This window comes from Elgaria multicarinata, chromosome 14, assembly GCF_023053635.1.
Source record: "Elgaria multicarinata webbii isolate HBS135686 ecotype San Diego chromosome 14, rElgMul1.1.pri, whole genome shotgun sequence".
NCBI lineage: Eukaryota > Metazoa > Chordata > Lepidosauria > Squamata > Anguidae > Elgaria > Elgaria multicarinata.
This window is the reverse complement of record NC_086184.1, coordinates 2702784-2725360: the sequence shown is the minus strand read 5'-3', so window position 1 is coordinate 2725360 and position 22577 is coordinate 2702784. Positions and strand designations below refer to the sequence as shown.

The following is a 22577-nucleotide window of genomic DNA, read 5'->3' as shown; positions in this document are numbered from 1 at the left end:
TCGAGAAGAGATCCTGGCCCTCCTCTGTGAGACAACCTTTTAAGTCTTTGAAGAGTGCTCTCATGTCTCCCCTCCATCTTCTCTTCTCCAGGCTAAACATGCCCAGTTCTTTCAGTCTATCTTCATAGGGCTTTGTTTCCAGACCTCTGATCATCCTGGTTGCCCTCCTCTGGACACGCTCCAGCTTGTCTGCATCCTTCTTGTTGTTGTAGTCCAGCACGTCTGAAGGGCATCAGGTTGAGGAAAACTTCTCTAGAGGGATCTAAAGACAAAGGGGCAGATTGACTGTCATGGGAGGGCAGTTGGGGAGGGGGCATTCTAACTAGGCAGAAGGGACTCAGGCGTGGGGAGGGGGAGGCAAGGATATGCCCCAGATTGGATGGGATGTCTGTGCCTTTCAACCACGTGAAGACTGCTGTCCACGGTGCCTCAGTACAGCGAAGCGTGGCCCATGGTACAGCTCAGCTTGGGGGCTGTGCGGCTAGGCAGAAATCGAAGTGCTGAATCAGCAAATTGGAAAGCCGCCTCCCTCCTCCCTCCAAAAAACCCACCCACGTGGACATGCCTTCGGTGGCATGCCCCAGCATGGATCTATCTCTACACACACACACACACTGAAATTAGGGATGCTGTGTTTCTTGCACCATCAGCAAAAGTGTGTGTGTGTGTGTGTGTGTAAGAGGGAGAGAGAGGAGTGTGTGTGTGTGTGTGTTAGTGTGCGTGCGCTCGCCTACGTGTGCCTGTGTGTTTTTATCAAGCCGTGAGCACTCTGCTCCTTGGAGTGATAAGCCCTAAACCGACCAAGACTGTCAGTCTGAGTTGGAGGGTTTAGAAATATTGGGACGAATAATTAGATTTCATATCGTTACTGCTGCAGCCATCGAAGGATCAGGCAGATTAATTTTTTTCCCCCTCTCTCTCTCTCCCTCCCCCCTCCCTTCTGCTCATTAATATTCATTAGCGGCACATGAAGGCAGAGAGACGCGGAGGCCGAGCGCCAGCGAATTGTTGGGGGGGGGGGAACGACAAAATGAGGGGAGCCAACGGTCCTGCACCTAGCCCATCTCCTTCACTCACGCTTTTTTGTCTTTCCCTCCCCAAAGAAAGACATTTCTGTCTTCCTCCATGACGTTACCTGGATGTTTGTGTTTGAGGGGAAGCAAATCCTGTTTCGTGAAGATGGCTGAGTTGTTCCGTCTCCTTTTATTGCCCCAAGTGTGATTAGACCAACTCAACAATCACCAAAAAGGTGCAAGCTTTTGAGATCGCCAGATCTCTTCATCAGGCAAGATGTTACAAAAAGCAGGCTGGCCAGGGGCAGGAATCGGAGGGAGGGGAGAGAGAAGGGGAGCCAAGATGTCTGCATAATCAGAGTCTTAAAATGATATTGGGGAGGAGGGGTTGAAGACATTCAGATTGGACTCTGCCAGGTGATGTGGTCGCTTCATGTTTCAGTGTCTCTAGGACCACAAGAAAGTCACAGACAACAGTGGTTCCTCCGTTTTTGAAAACAGAAAATCCAGCTGTGAATCCCAAACTGTCTTCCACCATTGCATTGCCTGGTAGAACCCAGTTTGAATGCCTGCAAACCCTCTTCCACCATATCATTTTCAGTCTCTGACCACGCAAACATCTTGGCTACAACATCCAGTCAGCCTTCCCACTACAACCACAACCTGCTTTTTGTAACTTGCCCAATGAAGAGAGCTGGAGATCTCAAAAGCTTGCACCTTTGGGGTGACCTTCGAGTTGGCCAAAGGAAGGTCTCGCGCAATAATATGGTGAGTGTACACTGATTATATGCGAGGACTGGGACGGATAAGGAGACATGATAGCACTCTTCAAATACTTGAAAGGTTGTCACACAGAGGAGGGCCAGGATCTCTTCTTGATCCTCCCAGAGTGCAGGACACGGAATAACGGGCTCAAGTTAAAGGAAGCCAGATTCCAGCTGGACATCAGGAAAAACTTCCTGACTGTTAGAGCAGTGCGACGGTGGAATCAGCTACCTAGGGAGGTTGTGGGCTCTCCCACACTCGAGGCCTTCAAGAGGCAGCTGGACAACCATCTGTCAGGGATGCTTTAGGGTGGATTCCTGCATTGCGCAGGGGGTTGGACTCGATGGCCTTCTAGGCCCCTTCCAACTCTGCTATTCTATGATTCTAAGGCTGTGCAATGTTGTACACCGCTATCATGTCTCCCCATGGCTACTTTGCTCAATGCTGTACCCCCTTTTTAAGAGGGGTAGATGATCCCTTTGGATCACTGAAGAGTATGCAGCCAGCTACTTTGATGTTTGGCAAGCAGGGGAGCATAATTTTTCAACATGACAACCTGGTGCGGTCAGAGCATGTCTCTGGCAGAGAAACCGACTTCTCTCATAGAATCGTAGAGCCGTAGGGTGATCCATGGACCCTCAAGTGCTCCGGTAGACAGCTAGTTTGACAGATGAGCTTCTGCCTACCTCCTGCACTACCTCCAGTATCCGAGGCAGTAAGCGCATGTGCACCAATTGCTGGGGAACATGGGTGGGAGGGTGCTGTTGCACCATGTCCTGCTTTGTTGGTCCCTGGTCAACAGCTGGCTGGTCACTGTGTGAAGAGAGTGCTGGACTAGGTGGCCCCTTGGTCTGATCCAGCAGGGCACTTCTTATAGGGTGACCCTATGGAAAGGAGGACAGGGCTCCTGTATCTTTAACAGTTGCGTTGAAAAGGGAATTTCAGCAGGTGTCATTTGGATATATGGAGAACCTGGTGAAATTCCCTCTTCATCACAACAGATAAAGCTGCATTTGCTATACTAGAGTGACCAGATTTAAAAGAGGGCAGGGATCCTGCAGCTTTAACTGGTGTGATGAAGAGGGAATTTCACCAGGTTCTCCATATATACAAATGACACCTGCTGAAATTCCATTTCTTTTATGCAACTGTTAAAAGATACAGGAGCCCAGTCCTCCTTTCCATAGGGTCACCCTAACTTCTTAGGTTCTTCTTTGAGGAGGGGGTGGACTAGGGCCACAGGGCGAAAGGCCATGGCACAGTGGTAGAGCGCGTGCTCTGTGTACTGAAGGCTGGGAAAACTCCTGCCTGAAAGCCTGGAGAACCGTTGCTGCCAGTTAGTGTAAGCAATACTGGGCTACATGGGCCCAGGGTCTGTCTCAGCCTCCTGCAGCTTCTGACATTTCTATGTCCCACAGTCACTACTTTTCGTACACCAGTCTTGATTTCCAGGTTGGAAGTGGCACTCTGGGCATGGGAGAGGGGGTTGACCCTGGCGGCCTCCACATTTTGGTCTTGTGATTCTTATGAGGCTCTTTTGGCCTGGGACCCCTGCTCACGTGCCAGTTTCCTGCATGGAAAGCCACGTGTGCGCCCCCCCCCTCACACACCTTTTCCCCATCATTCTCTCAATGATCCCCATCTCCCTCTCTCAAAATACTAGAACCCAAAGGGGTCATAACTCACGGAACTGATTGGTGGGAGATCCAGGACAACTAAAAGGAAGTCCTTCTTCACACAGCGCATAGTTAAATTATGGAACTCGCTGCCACAGGATGTAGTGATGGCCACCAATCTGGATGGCTTTAAAGGGGGTTGGAGAAATTCCTGGAGGCTAAGGCTATCCATGGCTACTAGCCCTGATGGTTGTGTGCTACCGCCAGTATTCAAGACAATAAGCCCGTTTGCACCAGTTGCTGGGGAACATGGGCGGGAGGGTGCTGTTGCACCATGTCCTGCTTGTTCATCCCTGGCCGATGGCTGGTTGGCCACTGTGCGAACAGAGTGCTGGACTAGATGGACCCTTGGTCTGATCCAGCATCAGGGCTCTTCTGATGTTCTTATTCTCTTGTTTGACATGGGGCATGCTGGAAACTGGGGCGAGAGAGAATGTTTGGGGCTTGGCAGAAGACGCCCCTGGGTGCTGCGTTTGAGGAGCGCCACTCGAACCCACCGTCTAGATCTCCAACGTGCCAGCAAGTTCTCAGCTCTTCTTTAGTGGGGTGGGCGAAAACCATGCGTGGCAGGCAGCCCTCCCCTCGTGGCCTCGGGCATCATGGCTGCCGGCCCGGCCTGCTCGTCCCATCTCTGCTGAACATCTGTGGCTGTGTCAGCAAGATGAGGCTTGTGTGCCCGGCCCAGGAACCGAGCCGCTTCCTATTGTCTGGCTCAAGCTGCGCCCGGCCTCCCCCCATCTCTCCTCCGTTCCCCCCGCCTCCCCCAATCTCTTTTCCTCCCTGTGCGTGGCTGAGGTTAGGGGTGAAGTGGCTGCTTCCTCCACAGCCGGCGATGGTCGGCCCCCAGGTTAAGAAGAAGAGGAAATAACAAGCGTGTTGTGCTCTCAGTCATGCTCCGGTGGCCGTTGGCTGTGCTGTAGGGTTGGCCGGGCGGCAAGCGGCCCAGCCAGGCTCCACGGGGCAGGGGGCTACATCCACGGGCACAGCCCTCTCTCTGTGGGGCACCGAGGCGCCCTGTGAGCCACGCTCCGGAGAATCAAGCCCTGGGCTTCCCTCTGTGCTGGTGGGTGGGTGTTAGAGAGAGTCCGCAAGTGTGGGACGGGGAGGCCTTTGCTGAAAAGCCAGACGTGGTGTTGCTGCAGCAGAGTGTCACAAGTCACCCTGGCCTTGTAAGCCCGCATCAGCTATGCCTATTCGCTACCGGGACAGGTTGAAGGTTCTTGTACTTGTGTACAAAGCCCTAAACAACTTGGGACCAGGATACCCAAGAGAGCGCCTTCTCCCTTACCAACCTGCCCGGTCACTGAGGTCATCTGAGGGCCTGCTCCTGGTGGTTCCACCTAGATCCATCCTCCGATTGGAATCCACCAGGGGAAGAGCCTTCAGCGTGGTGGCGCCCCTCCTGTGGAACTCCCTGCCTCTGGAGGTCAGGCAGGCTCCGACCTTGTACTCCTTTCGGCGCTTCCTGAAAACATCTTTATTCCAAGAAGCCTTTCTTTAACATGCAGCCTTGGATTTCTGATTTTTGCTTCTTTTTAAATTTTGTTTTAACTGTTTTCTTCTGTTTTTATTTTAATTTTACCTTGTACACCGCTCCGAAATTTTTCAATGGGGAGCGGTATATAAACATTCTAAATAAATAATAAATAATAATAAATACGTGGCCTGTCAAACGCTGTCTCGGCTACTTGGAGGCCAGGCGTCTCTGGATAGAAGCCCCACCGTCAGAACCCCACATGTCTGCGCATGTACACCATGTCATGTCATGCGCTTCCTGGCCCGCCGTCCCATGTCCGTCTTGACGGACGGCCCCGTCCAACGGTGCCGGGTCTCACGTTGGCCTGTGGCAGGAGAAGGAAGGTGGGCTCTGCGTCTCCAGGTGCCTGCTGTAAAGGCAGTTTGCGATCGGAGAAGCTCCCGAGCCTTTGCGCCCTGACTGGTTCCTCGCACAATTCATCAGAAGGCCTTGTGCAGCTACTCGGTCTTTTCTCCTGTGACAGATCTTCTGAGGCCGGAGAAATGACAGAAGCAGCAGCAGGCGAACGCAGGAGGTTACAAATGGGAGACGACCCATTTGAAGCAGGGCGATCACCAGATCAAGTCGAGATCAAGTCTAGAGCTTTGTCAATTGGGCGGTATAGACATCTAATAAATTATTATTATTTATTAGATTTAATTACCGCCCCATAGCCGAAGTTCTCTGGGAGGTTTACAAAGGTTAAAAACAGAGAACATTAAAAACAAGTATACAAAATGTAAAACCATAAAAAACATAAAATACAAACAAAAAACAGACAATATCCACTTAAAACAAATAACGTCCTGAAATAATGGAGGATGCGTTCCCCCACACCTTAAGGGCCCCAGGTTGAGGAAAGGCTGCTTAAAGTGCCAGAGACACAGGCACCCGTCCAGTGTTTCAATATCTGGGGGGGGGGGCAACTAACTGTTGCTCCATCGCAGGTGTGGACCCAGAGTTTGGGTTGGGTGTTTGTTTGCGGTGGTTCACAGCCGAGGCTCCTTTCTGGGAAATGGGCGCACGATCAACGGGCTCGTCTTTCTGTTTCTGTCCCTAGGCAAACCCGCCCGTGACCCTAATGCTGGAAGACGAGCGTGGCTGGCTGTCGAAGCTGCCGTTGGTTTCTGGGGAAGGCGACGCCAATTCAGTGATCTACAAGAAAGGTCGGTGTTCAGGCAACTACCTCTTCCCCTGGTTTTGGGGGCCGGGGGGGGGGGTGGCGGTGAAAAGTGAAGGCATGTTCTCTGCAGTTGCAACAAAATTGTGATAACTTTAACCTAACAATATAAATGAAAGCAAGGAAGTTAAGGAAACAGGTTAAAATGCAATTTTATAAACTAAAATATAATGTTAAAAGTAACATACACAGAGCATTTCATATGTACAATAATACAACAAAACAATCAAACTGCTAGACAGAAAATGCTCGGTAGACTTAATCAATTTGGACAGATGCGTTTCGACTCTTGGTCTTCCTCAATGGCCAGTGTGCCAAGCTGATTAGTACCGTGGGCTAATTTTTCTTGGGACTGACTTAAAAGTTCCAAACGATATAGATAATCAGATGTCACTTCCCACAATATACAGTATAATTCCAAATATTCAAAGGAAGCCCATAGAAGGTATTCTAAACAGCCACTGCTCGCTAGCACGATAATGCTGGTGGCTATTTTAGTTTATATAATTGCATTTTTAAACCTGTTTCCTTAACTTCCTTGCTTTCATTTATGTTCTCTGCAGTAACAACCAAGAGGGACACAGATGCTAGAAAGAACCGGTTTTGTGTTTTTTTATCAGCATTATTGGGGTAGAATTGTTAGGGTCTTTTTTCAGCCATGCTCATGGCCTAATAATTTTTCAGTGGTTCATTAAGAAAGGTCCATTTTTCAGGGTGGGGGAGGGGTCCCCATCCCTTTCTACATTCCTTGCTGCAATGTTGGCTTGAGATAATGAGAGTCTTGATTCCTACACATCTGGAAGGCTCCAGGCTGGGGAGGCTGAGTTCAGCCATGTTCCATATTTTATTAGCAGGAGAACCTCTGGATTTGGTCAGCTGGCCCTTCCTTGGCAATACGGGGATATTAAGAGTGGCTCTAGTTGCAAGATAATTCACAGGAAAGACTTTGAACTGCAAGGAAGGCAAATGCTATTTTGGGCTGCATTAATAGAAGTATAGCTTCCAAATCACGTGAGGTACTGGTTCCTCTCTATTCGGCCCTGGTTAGGCCTCATCTAGAGTATTGTGTCCTGTTCTGGGCTCCACAATTCAAGAAGGACGCAGACAAGCTGGAGCGTGTTCAGAGGAGGGCAACCAGGATGATCATGGGTCCAGAAACAAAGCCCTATGAGGAGAGACTGAAAGAACTGGGCATGTTTAGTTTGGAGAAGAGAAGATTGAGGGGAGACTTGATAGCACTCTTCAAATACTTGAAAGGTTGTCACACAGAGGAGGGCCAGGATCTCTTTTCGATCCTCCCAGAGTGCAGGACACGGAATAACGGGCTCAAGTTACAGGAAGTCAGATTCTGGCTGGACATCAGGAAAAACTTCCTGACTGTTAGAGCAGTACGACAATGGAACCAGTTACCTAGGGAGGTGGTGGGCTCTCCCACACTAGAGGCCTTCAAGAGGCAGCTGGACAACCAACTGTCAGGGCTGCTTTAGGGTGGATTCCTGCATTGAGCAGGGGGTTGGACTCGATGGCCTTGTAGGCCCTTCCCAACTCTGCTAGTCTATGATTCTATGATTCTATGAATTTCCCAAAGCACTAGAAATGCTTCAGAGTATCATAGGCAACAAATACGTCTCTGCCATTCAGAGAGCTTATAGGGGGTGGGGAAGAAGAGGTGAGAATGGCAAGGGGTGGCCGTGAGCCAAGTACAGGTGCACCTACTAAAAAATTAGTTGCCAGATGTAAAGGTTGATTCTGAGTTTTGTGACTGCTTGGGCCGATGCTGCCACCTCTGGGCAGCCACGGGTATTGCAAGCGCCAGCCATTTGCAAAGGTTGACCCAGCCATGTCCCATCATACCTCCAAGGGACTCAGAGCAGCACTTTTGGCCTCACCCCAACCCTGTGAGGTAGGCCAGGTTGAGAGATGGTGACTTGCCAACAGCTGCGTTGTAGGCTGCCTATTTCGGGGTATAATAAGTGAGTTCTTCTTCAACACTTAATGTACACATCTACACAGGCACAAAAGTAGGTTGTGGACAGACAGACAGACATGCCGTACATTATCTATAGGCAGATAATTAGCTATCTATCCATTCTGTTTAAATATTTTAATATTCCATATGTTACAAGTCTTCATTTTCTGTACATACCTGACGGAAGCCTTCCTCAAGTACCCTTCAGATGTTTTCGATTTCAACTACCCCCCCAGCCACCATGGCCAACGGTCAGGGATACTGAGAGTTGTAGTCCAAACCATCTGGAGGGCACCAGGACAGGGAAGGCTGATTTAGGGAATCAAAGTAAAAGACCATGAGTAGTGTTCCGTTTATATGAATCCGTCTCTGATTGAATCAGGCAACGCGATGGGCATGAAACCGCACTCAAAAATCTAAACAGATGACCACTAGTTGCGCATCCGGTTTAGATAGATAGATAGATAGATAGATAGATAGATAGATAGATAGATAGATTTTAAAAAATTCCTAACATTTTTTAAAATTTAAAATGTTATAGCCCAGCCTTCCTCAACCTGGGGCGCTCCAGATGTGTTGGACTACAACTCCCAGCAGAGCTGGCTGGGGTATTCTGGGAGATGCAGTCCAACACATCTGAAGCGCCCCAGGTTGAGGAAGGCTGTGTTATACCTTTAACATTTTTAAACATATACACATATAAACAGGTTTTAAAATGTGAAATGTTTTGTTATAAAACACCAGCTTCGGTCTCTGATTGATCAATTTAAGGTGTAATCCTATGCCTGTGTAGACAGGGGAAAAACTCTGACAACTCCCAACATTCCCTGTCCAGCACATTTAGCTGTGGAACCACAAGCCTAGGACGGTGCCCTTAATCACTCTGTCAAACTCGGGGGAAAACATGATAAATTAAAACCACGCTCCTCCTGACATTTATCCCATGTCTCTGAGGCTGAAGGGTCATGCGATTTTTCTCAGGGCCGCTCAGGATACATTCAGGTCTGAGTCAGCCTTGGAAATGTGTCTCACAGGTCCAGGACCGACCCTCAGCTGAGGTTCTCCAGAGTTAGAGGCTCAGATTCTACTTTTCCATAAATGACTCATCTTTCCTTCTTTTCTCGCCACCTGCCCCGTCCCCTTCTCCAGATGGTTCCATCTGGTGCAAAACCACCAAGGCCGTCTCGGAAGGAGACGCGCTGAGCACGTTCGTCATGGCTGAACCGATGGGGATCCCCAACCACACCGTGAAGACTGAGGCCGGGGAGTCCACTTACCCAGCTACTCTGCCCCCCGAAATTCAGCTTCTGCCTCAGCAGGCGGGCATGGCAGCCATCTTAGCCACAGCAGTTGTGAACAGTAAGTGCTCCGTGTGCAGCCCATGGCTCTTCCATAACAGGACCTCTTCTGCAGGATTAAAGGGTACTTAGGCAGATTTTCAGGTTTGCAGGATCTGTTTTCTTTGTTACTGGGTCGAGATCTGCTAACCTCGAGGCAGTAAGCCTATATACTCCAGTTGCTGGGGAATGTGGGCCGGTGGGTGCTGTTGCGCCCATGTCCTGCTTGTGGGCATGTGGTCAACAGCTGTTTGGCCACTGTGTGAACAGAGTAATGGACTAGATCGACCCTTGGTCTATCTAGTGTTCCTAAATACAGCCTGATGTAAAAGACAAGAATTAAAGAATTCTGAGCCCAGGAGTTTGGTTTGAGTCTCAAACTGAATGGATCTCACAGCGCTTCTACACATAACAATCCACCCTCTCTTCTTCTCAGCAGTAGGGGTTTAGGTTGGCTTTGGGGCCATTTGATTGCTGCTCTTGGTATGCAATTGGGAGTCTGAAATCTTTGCCCTTTTCCTGCAAATTAGGGATGTGCTCCGCTTCTAATCGGACTGGCGAATTAGAAGTGGAGCGGGGTGCTTCGCCTCCCCTTAAGGCAGAGGCGAAGAGGATTGGGGGGCCGGCGGAACGTGGCGAAGAGGATCGAGGTGAAGGCGGATCCTTCGCCTCAATCTGGAGCTCCACCGGAAAGGTAAGTGGGGTTTACCGGGCCCTGCCGCTGTCGCTGTCGCCCATGCGGCGACAGCAGCAGGGCCCGGTAAACCCCCCCTCCTCTCCCTTAACTGCCTCCGTCCGCAGTCCCTCAGCTTCTTCAATTGAACCCGCGGTTCAACCAGGACCGCGGGCTCAATTGAAGAAGCTGACGGACCGCGGACGGAGGCAGGTAAAGCCCCCCTCCCCCTTGGTCCCTCTGCCGCCGTCGCCGCCCATGCCCTCCTCTCCCGGCCTTACCTGGCACCACTCCCCTCCACTGCGGAGCTCCGATTCGGAGCTGGAGCTCCGCGGCGAAGAGGAGCGAAGTATGGGCGGAGCGGCGCAGAGCGGGCCGATCTGAAATTTTCGGATTGGCCCGCGGGGCGGAGCGGGGGGTCCGTGCACACCCCTACTGCAAATCATAGGAGATGGTCCACTAGATCCCCCTTCTACCCACCACTAGATTAGATTATTTCGCCAATTTTTATAATTGTATATGGTAGGTTTAGTTGTACTGAGATTTATTGTAACTGTTATTCTGCGTTGTCGTATTGGCACACTGGTGGTATTTGGGGTGGTCTTTGGTCAAGGTACGTTCAGTGGAGGCTGGCCGCTCCGATGTCAGTGGGGTAGTGGATCTGCTTTGGGTTTCGGTCAGAACCAGTCTGAATTCTAAAGGTGCAGCATTCCTTTAGAATTGTGACTGGAGCAGATTCACCACCAGCCTTTGAATTTTGGGAGTTCTAATGTTCAAACTATGCAACAGATCAATTGCAGGAGGGGAGGATTAACCCTTTCCTGCCCATATCACCTGCTTCTTGAAATCCCCTCCCCCATTATGTCCATGGGGATTAAAAGAAAAAAGGCTCCATTGGCATCAATTTTTAACACCCAGTGGGGGATTTTGGCAGGCAAATGGTGAGGAGAAGTTTTATCTTCTCATTCCTGTGCACAGTGTTCCCTATATGAATCAAAATCATGTGCATTTAGTCTAGAATTATTATTATTATTATTATTATTATTATTATTATTATTATTATTATTATTTAAAGATAAACCTTAGCAACACATGGTGCGATTAATGTCATGCCATGTCATCAGTTTATATATATTTTTTGTCTTGTAGCTTTCATAATCAGGCTCGTTGCTCTATAATTACCCCATTGCTGTGTAAACTGCCCAGAAGTTCAGATAAATCCTATATTAAAGTTCCTACTGGAAGACAAGATCCCAAAAGTGACTTTGGCTGTTGCTAAATTTCTTATAGAGGCGGCCAGGATTAGAGCTCTTTGTGTATTAGATGAAAGTCGATAATAGTTTTAATTTGTCCTATGTTTTATCTCTGATTTTTGTCCTTGATGGATCTATGGATCGTAATAAAGTGATAATGATGATGATGATGATGATGATGATGATGATGATGAATGTCATGTGTAGTTTGACCCTAAGCACCACATCGCATAGAATCTTCATATCACAAAGAACCATCTCAAGGAAGCCACGTGCCTTTTAAGATTTCCCTCTGGCCATCGCTCTTGGCTTGCATCATGGACGTGGTTTGGGTCCAGGCTACCTTCAGGATCGCCTTCTCCCGTACAATCTGCCCCGCCATAAAGAGTTATGGCTTTAAAAGCTGATTAGTTATGGCACAGACTGGGATTCTGGCACATAACCTTTTGTGTTAAGTCTCTGTCTGGGCCTTCCAGGGACTAGCAGAGGTTGCAGCGGTTCTCAGCCAAGAGACAGCAAAGACGTGAATTAAGACAAAGATTCATGTAGGTTAAAATAAACCTTTTTACTGGCAAATAAATATATAATTTAGTTATGGCAGTACAGATACAAATACTTACAAACGGTCAGTCAATACAGCTCACATCAAGTTGGGTAAGGGACAGGGAAGTATATTGAACATGAAAACACATTTACTTTTATAGAAAATCTGTACAATGATGCAACTCCTTGCAACCCTTAATTGAAGACAATCAGTTAGACAATTATTCAGTTATGACACTCAATGTCCAGGTGTAGAGTTGACCTTTAAGTTTCTGCTGAGTCTTCTGTTCTTCCAGATCCTCAGCAATTAACAAAGCAATGGAAAACATAACCAAGATCCATTCCAGGATCCAACACTCAGGTCCTCTGGGAAGAATTTACTCCAGCCAACAAAAACTAGGCTGACAGGTATCACCCAGAGGACCTTCTCTTCTGCCGCTCCCAGTTTGTGGAATGGCTTGCCGGGAGAGATTCACCAACTTAACAGTCTTCCTGAATTTAAGAAAGCCATAAAGACTGATCTCTTCCGGCAGGCCTACCCAGCGGAATTTTAAGATGCCTTTTTAATGGTGTGCTGCTTTTAATGATGCGCTGGTTTTAAACTTTGAATTAGTTGTATGTATTTTATGGTGTTTTTATTTGTGTTGTACCCCGCCTCGATCCAGAGGGAGAGGCGGGTAAGAAATTATTATTATTGTTATTATTATTATTATTATTGAGAAGGATCAATCCTGTGCGCCCTTCTTCCCCGCTTTCCTGCCTTCCAGAGGACGTCTTCCCCTGCAAGGACTGTGGAATTTGGTACCGGAGCGAGCGGAACTTGCAGGCTCACCTGTTGTACTACTGCGCCAGCCGCCAGAACGCAGCGTCGCCCACGGTGGATGAGAAACCCAAGGAGGCCTACCCCAACGAGCGCATCTGTCCCTTTCCCCAGTGCAAGAAGAGCTGCCCCAGCGCCAGTTCCTTGGAGATCCACATGCGCAGCCACAGTGGTACGAGCAGCGCCACTCCCGGCTGGGTTTGTCGGGGATGGGAGGAGGGGCGAAGGGAGGCTGGACAAGCCGAGCTCAGCTGCTGACATCAGGGGGATGCGCGGGTGCATGTCTGCGCATGTGCGCACACAGCAAGTTTGAGAGGCCACTCTTACACGTGTGCAGAATCAAGCTGTAAAAACACACAGCAACCGGGCCACCCTGGGCGTGTCCAGCCGGATGTAAGTCTTGTTAAATGAACCTAACTCACGCTTGATGACGTGCGTGTGAGCTTGCAGCCGAAACAGCAAATACTTTAAACACATTAGCAGAGGAGGTAAAATTCTACCCGGAAACATTCACGGATTAAAAGAAGACCTAAAAGGATTGTCCACGCTGCCCTGGTTCATCGTGGGAGACTTGGAACAATTTCTGGGGCGTCAAGGAGCAATTAATGCCCCCCGTCCCCCAGGCACAACTGGACAAGCGTTAAGCCCAGAGCAGTACACTCATGCCCAGAAATGTTTCCAGTGGTAAGCCAGTGTAACCACATTTGCCGGTTTGTCAGGGATACGAGCCAGTCCCGACAGACCGCTGAAGAAGGACTAGCTTTGGCTAGGCAATGTGGCCGGACCCCATTAAGTGCCCCCAGTGGTTCCTTGGGGCTGTGATGCCATTAGAAGTGCACTTCCCAGCGTCCTCTGCTGTGTGGCAAAGGATCCTGGGTCACGTCTCTGGGATAAGTGTTGCCTGGGATAACACTCCATTTGGGAGTGTCTGGATGTCTTGGGCTGGCCCTGCTGTTTGGGCAGAGTGGGATGGCGGCGTATTTTATTTATTTTTATTTATTTAAGGATTTTTATGCCGCCATTCAGCCAAAAAAGGCTCTCACGGCGGCTTACAAAAGTATTTCTTGACAGTCCCTGCCCACAGGCTTACAATCTAAAAGACATGACACAAAAGGAAAGAGGATTGGGAGGGAGGAGGAGGAGGGGGAAAAGGAAAGCAAATTTAGGCACTACAATCTTAGTTGGAAAGTTCAGCAGTTACAGTTGGTAGCAGGAGGGAGGGGGCTCTCAGCTGGAGCTGGACCCAGGCACGGTGGAGAGGTGCCTGGCTGCTGCTTCCTCCCTCACTGGTGGCCTCTGCAGAGACAAGTTGTAGAGGCGTAGTTGTCGTCGTTTCTTGTCCTCATGCTGTTGTTGGCCACTGGGCTTCTCTTTCAGGGGAGAGGCCATTTGTCTGCCTCATCTGCCTTTCCGCCTTCACCACAAAAGCCAACTGTGAGCGCCACCTGAAAGTCCACACAGACACGCTCAATGGTAAGTGAGTGACGCCCAGGAGATGCATCTCAAAATTAACACTTCACGGAGTTCCACCAGCAGCACTCCTTGGCTATGGAAGTATTCGTTTTGAGCACCGACAGTCCGTTAAGGGTTGCATGAAGCTGAGTCCCAGAGTATGCCCAACGGGCGAGCCTGAGCCTTGAAGCAGAGCGTAGCCCCAACCAGCGTGGGTTGAACCCTTATTCCCAGATCTTTTTAGATGATAAGTCTTCTCCCTGTTGCATGCAAGGCAGCTTTCTACCCCGACATCTTCAGTTAGAGGAGATCGCTGGGAGTGAGGCTGGGGGAAGTCCTGGAGAGCCCCGGTCTGTCGAAGTAGAGGTGTACAAACCCATACCTGGTGTGGAGAAACGTTGGACGGGGAGACGTTTTCCTCCCTCTCTCCTAATACTCGAACCCGGTGGAGTCATCATCCCATGAAGCTGATGGGTGGGAGATTCTGGAAAAATAAGAGGAAGGGCTTCTTCACACAATGCAAAATTAAATTATGGAATTTGCTGCCCCAAGATGTCGTGATGGCCACCAATTTGGATGGCTTCATAGGGGAATGAGATAAACTCACAGAGGAGAAGGCTATCAAGGGCTACGAGTCCTGATGGCTATAGGCTGCCTCCAGTATCAGAGGAAGTCTGCCTATGTGCACCAGTTGCTGGGGAACATGGGCAGGAGGGTGCTGGTGCACAAATTGTCCTGCTTGGCCACAGTGTGAACAGAACGCTGGGCTAGATGGACCCCCAGTCGGATCCAACTTCGCTCTTCTTGTGTTCTTAAAGTAGACAATACTGGGCTAGGTGAACTATGACAGGCGCTTTTCCACCCTCTCCCCTGTGCCTGCAGGTGTCTGCCATAGCTGCGGCTTCATCTCCACCACCAGGGACATCCTCTACAGTCACCTGGTCACGAATCACATGATTTGCCAGCCAGGCTCCAAGGGGGAGGTCTATTCCCCAGGGGCCACCGTTCCCACTCCGGCCACCAAACCACTGACCCCAGGTAAGTCGTGGTCCAGAGTGCCTCTAGAAGCAGAGGCGTGAAGTGGAGCCAATGGGGGTGGGGCGTAGAATGTCAGACTAAGACTCGGGAGGCCTGGGTTCAAGTCATGACATTTGGCCTCGCTCGCTCGCGCTCGCTCTCAGCCTAACCCCCTTCACAAAGTTGTGTTGAGGATAAAACGGAGGAGAGCATTATGAAAGGAAAGGCCAGGCGGAAATGTTGTCGTCGTTGTGATTCACTGGGGAAAGGTCTGCCGTGAGGCGTTTGAGGAGGGGGTGACATGCAGAGTTCCGGTAGGGATTCGGGTTAATTTTGTGGGTCGCGTCCACACAGTGGCTTCCAAAGAGATTGGCTATGTGGGGTGTGTACCAGCCTTACTCAACCTGGCACACATACACACACAGAGAAAGAGAAATGTTTTGGACTACAAATCCCATCAGCCCCAGCCAGCATGGGCAGGAAAGGTGGGAGTTGCAGGCGCAAACATCCAGAAGACACCAGGTTGGGGAAGGCTGATCTTAGCCCTTTGCCACGTGAGACATTGAACCCCACACTCCCACCAGCCCAGTCGCACTCAGAACTGGGCTTCCCTCAAAACGTGGAAAATAGCTCGGTTGATTCCAAGTCTAAATGGACCTCATGGGGTCCCTGGTTGCGTCACTGAGATGCAACAGAGCCTGAACCTCCCCCACCCACTCCCCCACCCCTCCTCCCAGAGGACGGCCATGTTGCTTCCCCAACAACTGCTCTCCGAACCCCTGTTCCTCCCATCCACCGGCCTTGCTGCTCTGGTGGCAGGAGCCGTTCAGTGGAGGAAGGGTCAGAATACGTCTTCCCATCCGCCCCCCCCCCGCCCCCCCCCGGCCTGGTTTGATGTCTTGCAGACTGCTCTGGTTAGGAGCCGGGCACTGGGGAAAGTAGCTTTCCTAGTGTGACTGAAACAAGTTGATAGCGCTGGAGAAATCGTATTCCCCCGTGCCCGTTTGCTTCCGCTACTGCCCTGGAACAGTGGATTGGAGGTGGGGGTTGGGAAGTGAGGCAGACCTTAAATTCTTCTCTGCGTCGGATTTTAATCTGATCCAGAGAAGAATTGTGGTGGTGGGTTGTGCCTTAACATTCACGCTGAATTCAAGGAAAGCCTTACAGGCAGCCAAGTTTTGCCTCTCTGAGCCGAGAAGTACAAAATTTGGCATCCTAGCTACAGATAGGATGCCAAATGGTCCTCCAGCCCCGAGCTGTGAGAACAGGCCAGAGGAGTTCTCTGAACGCCCCTCCGCCGGGCGAAGGTTTGAGACCCTCACTCCTGCCCGCTCTCCTCTCCCTGCAGGTTTGAGCGTGCCCGGCCCGACGCTGAAGTGCAGCTTCTGCGGCTACGTGGCCGACTGCTTGCCCAGCCTCCAGCAGCACGTGGTTCTGCACAGCGCCGCAGCGGCGGTTCTGCCGGGCGCGGAGCCCAAAGCGGCCCACAGCCAGCCAGACGCCCCTGCCAAACTGGGAGCCAAGGAGTCCCCGGTGGAAGAAGCAGCCAACGGCTCCCCTCCCCAAGACGGAAATGCCTCTGCCACGTCAGTCGATGGGGCGCCCCCCGTGAGGATCAAAGAGGAGCCCATGGATGAGGGCGATGCTCCCAAAGGAACCCCCCAGGCCGGGCCTGAGCAGGAGCCAGAAGCCTCTTCCAGGACGTCCTCGCCACACAGCCTGCATTCGGTGAAGGTCAAGTCTGAGCTTGCCAGTCCCACTCCCGGGTCCAGCCCGGTGCCCAGCGAGCCGGGCTCCAGCACGCCGGGCGGCACCATCTTCCTGCCGCAGTACATGTTCGGCCACGAAGCCGCCGTGGTGCCGCAGGCGTCGGAGATCTTGGCCAAGATGTCGGAGCTGGTGCACAGCCGCCTAAAGCAGGGCCACGGAGGGGTCCCCCCGGCCCTCTTCCCGGGCACCCCAGTGCCCAAGGGCGCCACTTGCTTTGAGTGCGAGATCACCTTCAACAACATCAACAACTACTACGTCCACAAACGGCTGTATTGCTCCAGCCGCCGTATGGCCGAGGAGAACCCCCCCGGCCCCCGCAAGCTGAAGGCAGTGCCCTCGGCCGTCTCCAAAGGCCCGGCCGCGGCTGGCGTGCTCCTTTCGCCCCCACCGCCCGGAGACGGCAAGGCCGCACAAGAGGGGGAGGCCGGGAGAGGTGCCTCGCCGCCTGTCCCGGAGATCAAACAAGAGGTCAAGGTGGAGGAGGGGGCGGCTAAAGCCAGCCCTTCCCCCGAGGCAGACGGCACCGGGCGAGTCAGCGAGGACAGCCAAAGCCCTGGGGGCAGCTCCGTCGAGGAGCCGGACGACGACCCCAGCCGCACTGTGTGCGAAGCCTGCAACATCCGCTTCAGCCGCCACGAGACCTACATGGTGCACAAGCGCTACTACTGCGCCTCCCGCCACGACCCGCCGCTGCGCCGGAGCAGCGGCGCTGCCAACAAAGTGCCCTTCCTTCCTCAGCCGATCCGCACCCGCAAACGGCGCAAGCTCTACGAGATCCACCACGCTGCCGGCCAGCTCAGTGGCGCCCTGGACGGGGCGCGCCCCGAGGCGCCGCCCGTGGTCCCAGCTCTCATTTCTGTGGTCAAGGCCACCCCCTCGCCCAGCTCGAGCCCTGACGCGGACGGGCCCATTGACCTGAGCAAGAAGCCCCGGCTCCACAGCGGCGGGGAAGTGCTGCCGGCTTCGCTCCTGCCCCTGGCGGACTACCACGAGTGCACGGCCTGCCGCATCAGCTTCCACAGCTTGGACAGCTACCTGGCCCACAAGAAGTACTACTGCCCGGCCACGCCGTTGCAAGCCAGCACCTTGGAGCAACTGCAGAAGATCAAGGGGGCCGTCCCAGTCCTCCTGAAGCCCCGAGGCAGCCCCGAGGGGCCGGCCGAGGAGCACGAGGGGGGCCCGGGCAAAGCGGAGAAAGCGGCGCCTGCCTTGAGCCCTGCCGCCCTGCCGTCCGCCTTCCCCGGCGCGGACCCGCTGCAGCAGCGCTACTTGGATGCCAAAGCCCTGCACCTGCAAGGCGCGAAGCTGCCCCTGGCCGTGTGCCCCTATTGCCCGCTCAACGGGGCCGTCAAGGGGGACTTGGGGGAGCACTTCCGCAGCGCCCACGGCCTCTTTGTCGCCAAGACGGTGGCGGGCGCCGCCTTGATCGAGGCCAGCCGGACGCTGGCGGAGGGCGGCCTGCTGCCCCCGCTGCCTGCCGCCTCCCCACCCCAGCCCCTCCCCAGACTGCGCAAGGACAGCTTCAACGGCAAAGAGCCGCCCGCCCCCCTGCCGGTGTCGAACGGGAGCCCGCGCCCCACCGTTTCCCCACAGCCCCTCCTCCCCGTCTCCCCGTCCCTCCCCTTGCCTATCTCCCCACTGCCCGAGGGACCCCCTAACCCTCCCCCTGGGTATACGGACAAAAGCGTGCAGACCCCGCCGGGGAAAGGGCCGCCCGCCCCTCTGGCCAACGGCAACCACCGCTTCTGCCGCCTGTGCAACATCAAGTTCAGCAGCCTCTCGACCTTCATTGCACATAAGAAGTACTACTGCTCTTCCCACGCTGCCGAGCACGTCAAGTAACGCCTCGCCCGTGCCGGAGTGTCGTCGGCCTGCTCGCCGGGGCGGGCTCTGGCCGGTCGTGGCTACGAGGGCCGCGGGTTTGGGAGCCGCCTATCCGGATGAACTCTTCTGCCCTCAAGAGCTGTCCGTCCCCTCGGGTCTGGAACTGGGGAAGGGTTGGTTTTGCACTGGGCCTGTGCAAGAGGAACTGGTTCTCCCTTAGAGGCCCATCAAGGGACGGCGGGGTTTGCACTGCGGGGACTGGGGTTCTCTTAGCCCCCCTACCTTCCAAGGCAGAAGGCCCAAAGCACAGGCGCTGCGGCTAGCCCCCTCCTCCTCGTCCAAGCCTGAATAAGAAGAATTCAGGGATCCCCTCTTTTTCATCTGGGGTGTGGCAGGGTGGTTTGGGGAAGATGGAGCCCTCCGCCTGGTCTGGAGCCTGATGAGCCCAGGGCTAGCTGACCTGGAGCCCTAGCAGTGTGCATGATGGGAGGGTGGGCAGCAGCTGTACAGGTGCAAACAGGGCCACCAGGCCGTGTCTACAGCTGCTGAACGGGAGACCCCTTTCTCTGCTTTTCTACTGCCCCAAGTTTACAGTGGCCCTTTTTTGGGGGAGAAGTTCAGAAGCCCCTGTGGCTTCTCTCCCGTTTTTCCCCCAATTTCCTCGATGCCTTCCTCCCAAGTTCTGGTGACTTTTCCCATCAGCCAAATGTTTAAAGTGACGAGATCTCCCATTTCGAAGGAGAAAGCTGAACCCATCACAAGATGCTTCGGAGACCCTGTTTTAAGCCAGGGTTTGGGTCTTGCAGCTTTTTTCTTTTTCTGTTTTCAGCATATTAAGTCATAATAGAGAAGCAGCTGCTTCTGAGCATGTACAGAGTGCCTGTTCCTCACCTAAAATAAACCCAGCTGTGTCCTTGGGCTTAGGGAGCAGGCATCTAGAGAGGTTTGGGTCCAAAGACCTTCTTCAAAAAGAATCCCCGAGGATGGGGGTCCATACAGGGGTTTGGGTGCTAAAAAGATGACCACAGAAAGTGTTGACATGCAGAATCGCTGTGTGGTGAGTCTTTCCTGTCATCCTGTTGTTGAACTCTTCCAACAGGCGCCCTTTGTGGTCAGGTTTATATTTCACCGTGCTTTAAATTTTTTTCTATAATGGGTGGGGAACCGTTTTCCACCCAAAAGCTGGATTCCATTATGCAGACCGCATTCCGGTGGTAGGGAGGGGCCCAGAAACAAAAGTGGGCGGGGCTGGGAAATCTAAAAATAAACCTCCCTCTCCTTGTTACCAATTTATAGTAGAAAGCGTGTCTACTCAGAAGAAAGCATGAGCAGCATGTCTACTCACAAGTAAGGAGGGCAAGCCTCTGCATGTGTACTCAGAAGTAAGTGGGAAAGAATCACTTAGCACTTTCGAGTAGCATCCCAAACACCACTCTCCTCTGCATGTCTGTTCATATCATGTCTACTCACAAGTAAGGAGGGCAAGCCTCTGCATGTGTACTCAGAAGTAAGCAAGAAAGAATCACCTAGCACTTTCGAATATCATCCCAAACACCACTCTCCTCTGCATATCTGTTCATTTCATGTCTACTCACAAGTAAGGAGGGCAAGCCTCTAAATGACCAGGCTTAGAAAAAAGCAGGACTGACACACTCAACAGCACTTTCAAATAGTATTTCTATTCAGACATATGCATGAGCATCATGCCTACTCACAAGTAACCTGGGCAAGCATCTGCATGTCTCCTCAGTAGTAAGCATAAGCATCATGTCTACTCACAAGTAAGCAGGGCAAGCCTCAAAAGGAAGCAGGGCAATCACTCCACAGCTTTCTCCCTCTGCCCCGCAGGGAAAGGCTCTTATCTCCATTCAGTAGCTGATTTGAGATAAGAGCTTTTGCTTGGGTGGCAGAAGGGCCAGGGGACAAAGCCATATGGCGAGCCCCCTAGGCCAGAGTTTCCCCAGCCTTTGCACCATTCCTTTTAGAAACCCATCATCAATCTAGGAGCATCAGCAGGTAGAAAATCACCTACGCTGTCTCCCACCGAGCACTTGTGGTCTTTACACAGTGAATAGATAAGTGTGTGAAGGAGAGGACAACTGCACTCACTCAGCAGTGAGGAAAATGTACTCTGCGTATGCTCAGAAATATCAGTATTTCTTGAGACTCCTTTCCATTTGAAAACGAAGACTGGGACTAAACAAAATTTCACTCCTGTTGCTGCCACCACCCATGGGACAGGCCCCATTTTTTTATTATTATTATTTTTTGAGGCAGGGGAGAGATCACAGACCCCACCCCTGATGGAAGCTGCAGCACTCCTTGGGTTTGCAAGAGACTCCGCCCCGTGCCTGCTGGTAGAAGTAACCAGGTCGAGATTCAGGCAATGGAGGGCATCTCAAAAGCAGTCAACTCTTCTTGGCCAGGGGTCCGTAAATCACAAGACGCCGGCTTGTCTGCTGTACTGGTAAAGCTCAAGGGCAAACGAGGCAATTTGGTCTGGCTTAATTCCCCTTGTGTGGACAGGTCGGGCTTTGCAAGGTGTGGCGCTGTCTCCTGTAGCTCACGTACCTGACCAAAGCTCCTCGTGGTCCACCCGGCCACACGTGCACCAGAACTCGGCCCCAATTCCAGTCGAGAGCGAAGTTTTCTTTTGGCACTTGCTCATTTCCATTTGAGGGTTAGGGTTCTCTCCAGGCCAGAGTGGATTCCTGGGCATCCCTGCCTAGGTGGGCTTGCAGACCCTTTGCACGAGGAGGGGCGGGTGCCCAGCCCAGCCCAACCCCAGCCCCTTATAGGGGAGCAAGCGGGTTGTCCGGCCCTCCCTTTCTGCAGAGTTAGTGGCGTGGGAGGGAGGCCCTGCCTTTGGGTGTGCATTTCTCCCTTCCCCCCCTCCCCCAAATCGTTGTCCGGTGGGTTTATGTAGAATCTTTGTGGACTGGAACTGAAATGCAAACAAGACAGCACTGAAGAGGGAGAGGGAATCTCTCCGCGTGGGAAACGTGTGTATAAGTGTGTACAGAAATAAATGTCTACTGAACCTCAAGCCTCTGGCTGGTGTTTGCAGGGACGCACAGGGGACAGGGTCGGCGTGGTGGGGGACCTGCCGAGGGCTCACCCCCCAGCAGGGGCCTTTTAAGCCATCCAGTTTGGGGGCTATCACCGCACCTCGTGGTAGTGAACGCCGTTGTTCCATCCCCAGAGAGGGTCATTTTCCATCAGAGTTAATAACGCTGCCTTCTGCCCTTGCTGGCACCATTCCCTGCCCAGGAGAGAAAACAAGGGTCACGTTTGCCTCTAACCGGCCTCTCCTGCCTTTGATGACTCTGGCCACACGATGTCGCCAAAGCACTGCTCATAGCCACAAACGGGGCCGATTCTGGAGCATGCACTTCACACAAGCGCCCTGGAGGCCTTCCACGCCGAAGACCTATTGATGAATCCTCCTTCGCCCTGCCAAGGTTCATTTCAGCCAGAGTCCAGCCTGTTTGGAACGCCAGGACTCCGTCTCTGAATCTTGTGGTGAAAGAAGAAAAGTACGGAGAGTCCCTCTTCGTGCGCCGGTCTGATGTTGGAAACAGGTTCTGGGAGTCTGCTCTTGACAAGCCCTGGATCAAATTCTCTAAGCGAAATTCAGCTCAGGGCTGGCATGTGGCCAGGCCTGCTGGGTCATAATATTTCAAAGGACAACAGAAGACAGAGAGGAGGCCATGTTCTCCTTTGGACACCGTTTTCCTACAGCAACCATCAACATTTTCAGATCCAGGAA

General features: G+C 52.3%; 1 protein-coding gene across 1 annotated transcript in view; it reads left to right on the top strand.

The window, feature by feature from the left end:
• The window catches only part of ZFPM1 (zinc finger protein, FOG family member 1), a 129033-nt gene extending 107179 nt beyond the window's left edge, over nt 1-21854 (top strand). Inside the window, exons 5-10 of the mRNA XM_063141289.1 lie at nt 6031-6136; nt 9269-9478; nt 12693-12917; nt 14123-14218; nt 15080-15235; nt 16563-21854. Coding sequence (XP_062997359.1) covers nt 6031-6136; nt 9269-9478; nt 12693-12917; nt 14123-14218; nt 15080-15235; nt 16563-18826 — 3057 coding nt within the window. The 3' untranslated portion in view covers nt 18827-21854. The remainder of the gene's footprint in view (nt 1-6030; nt 6137-9268; nt 9479-12692; nt 12918-14122; nt 14219-15079; nt 15236-16562) is intronic.
• Nucleotides 21855-22577: the final 723 nt, after the last annotated feature.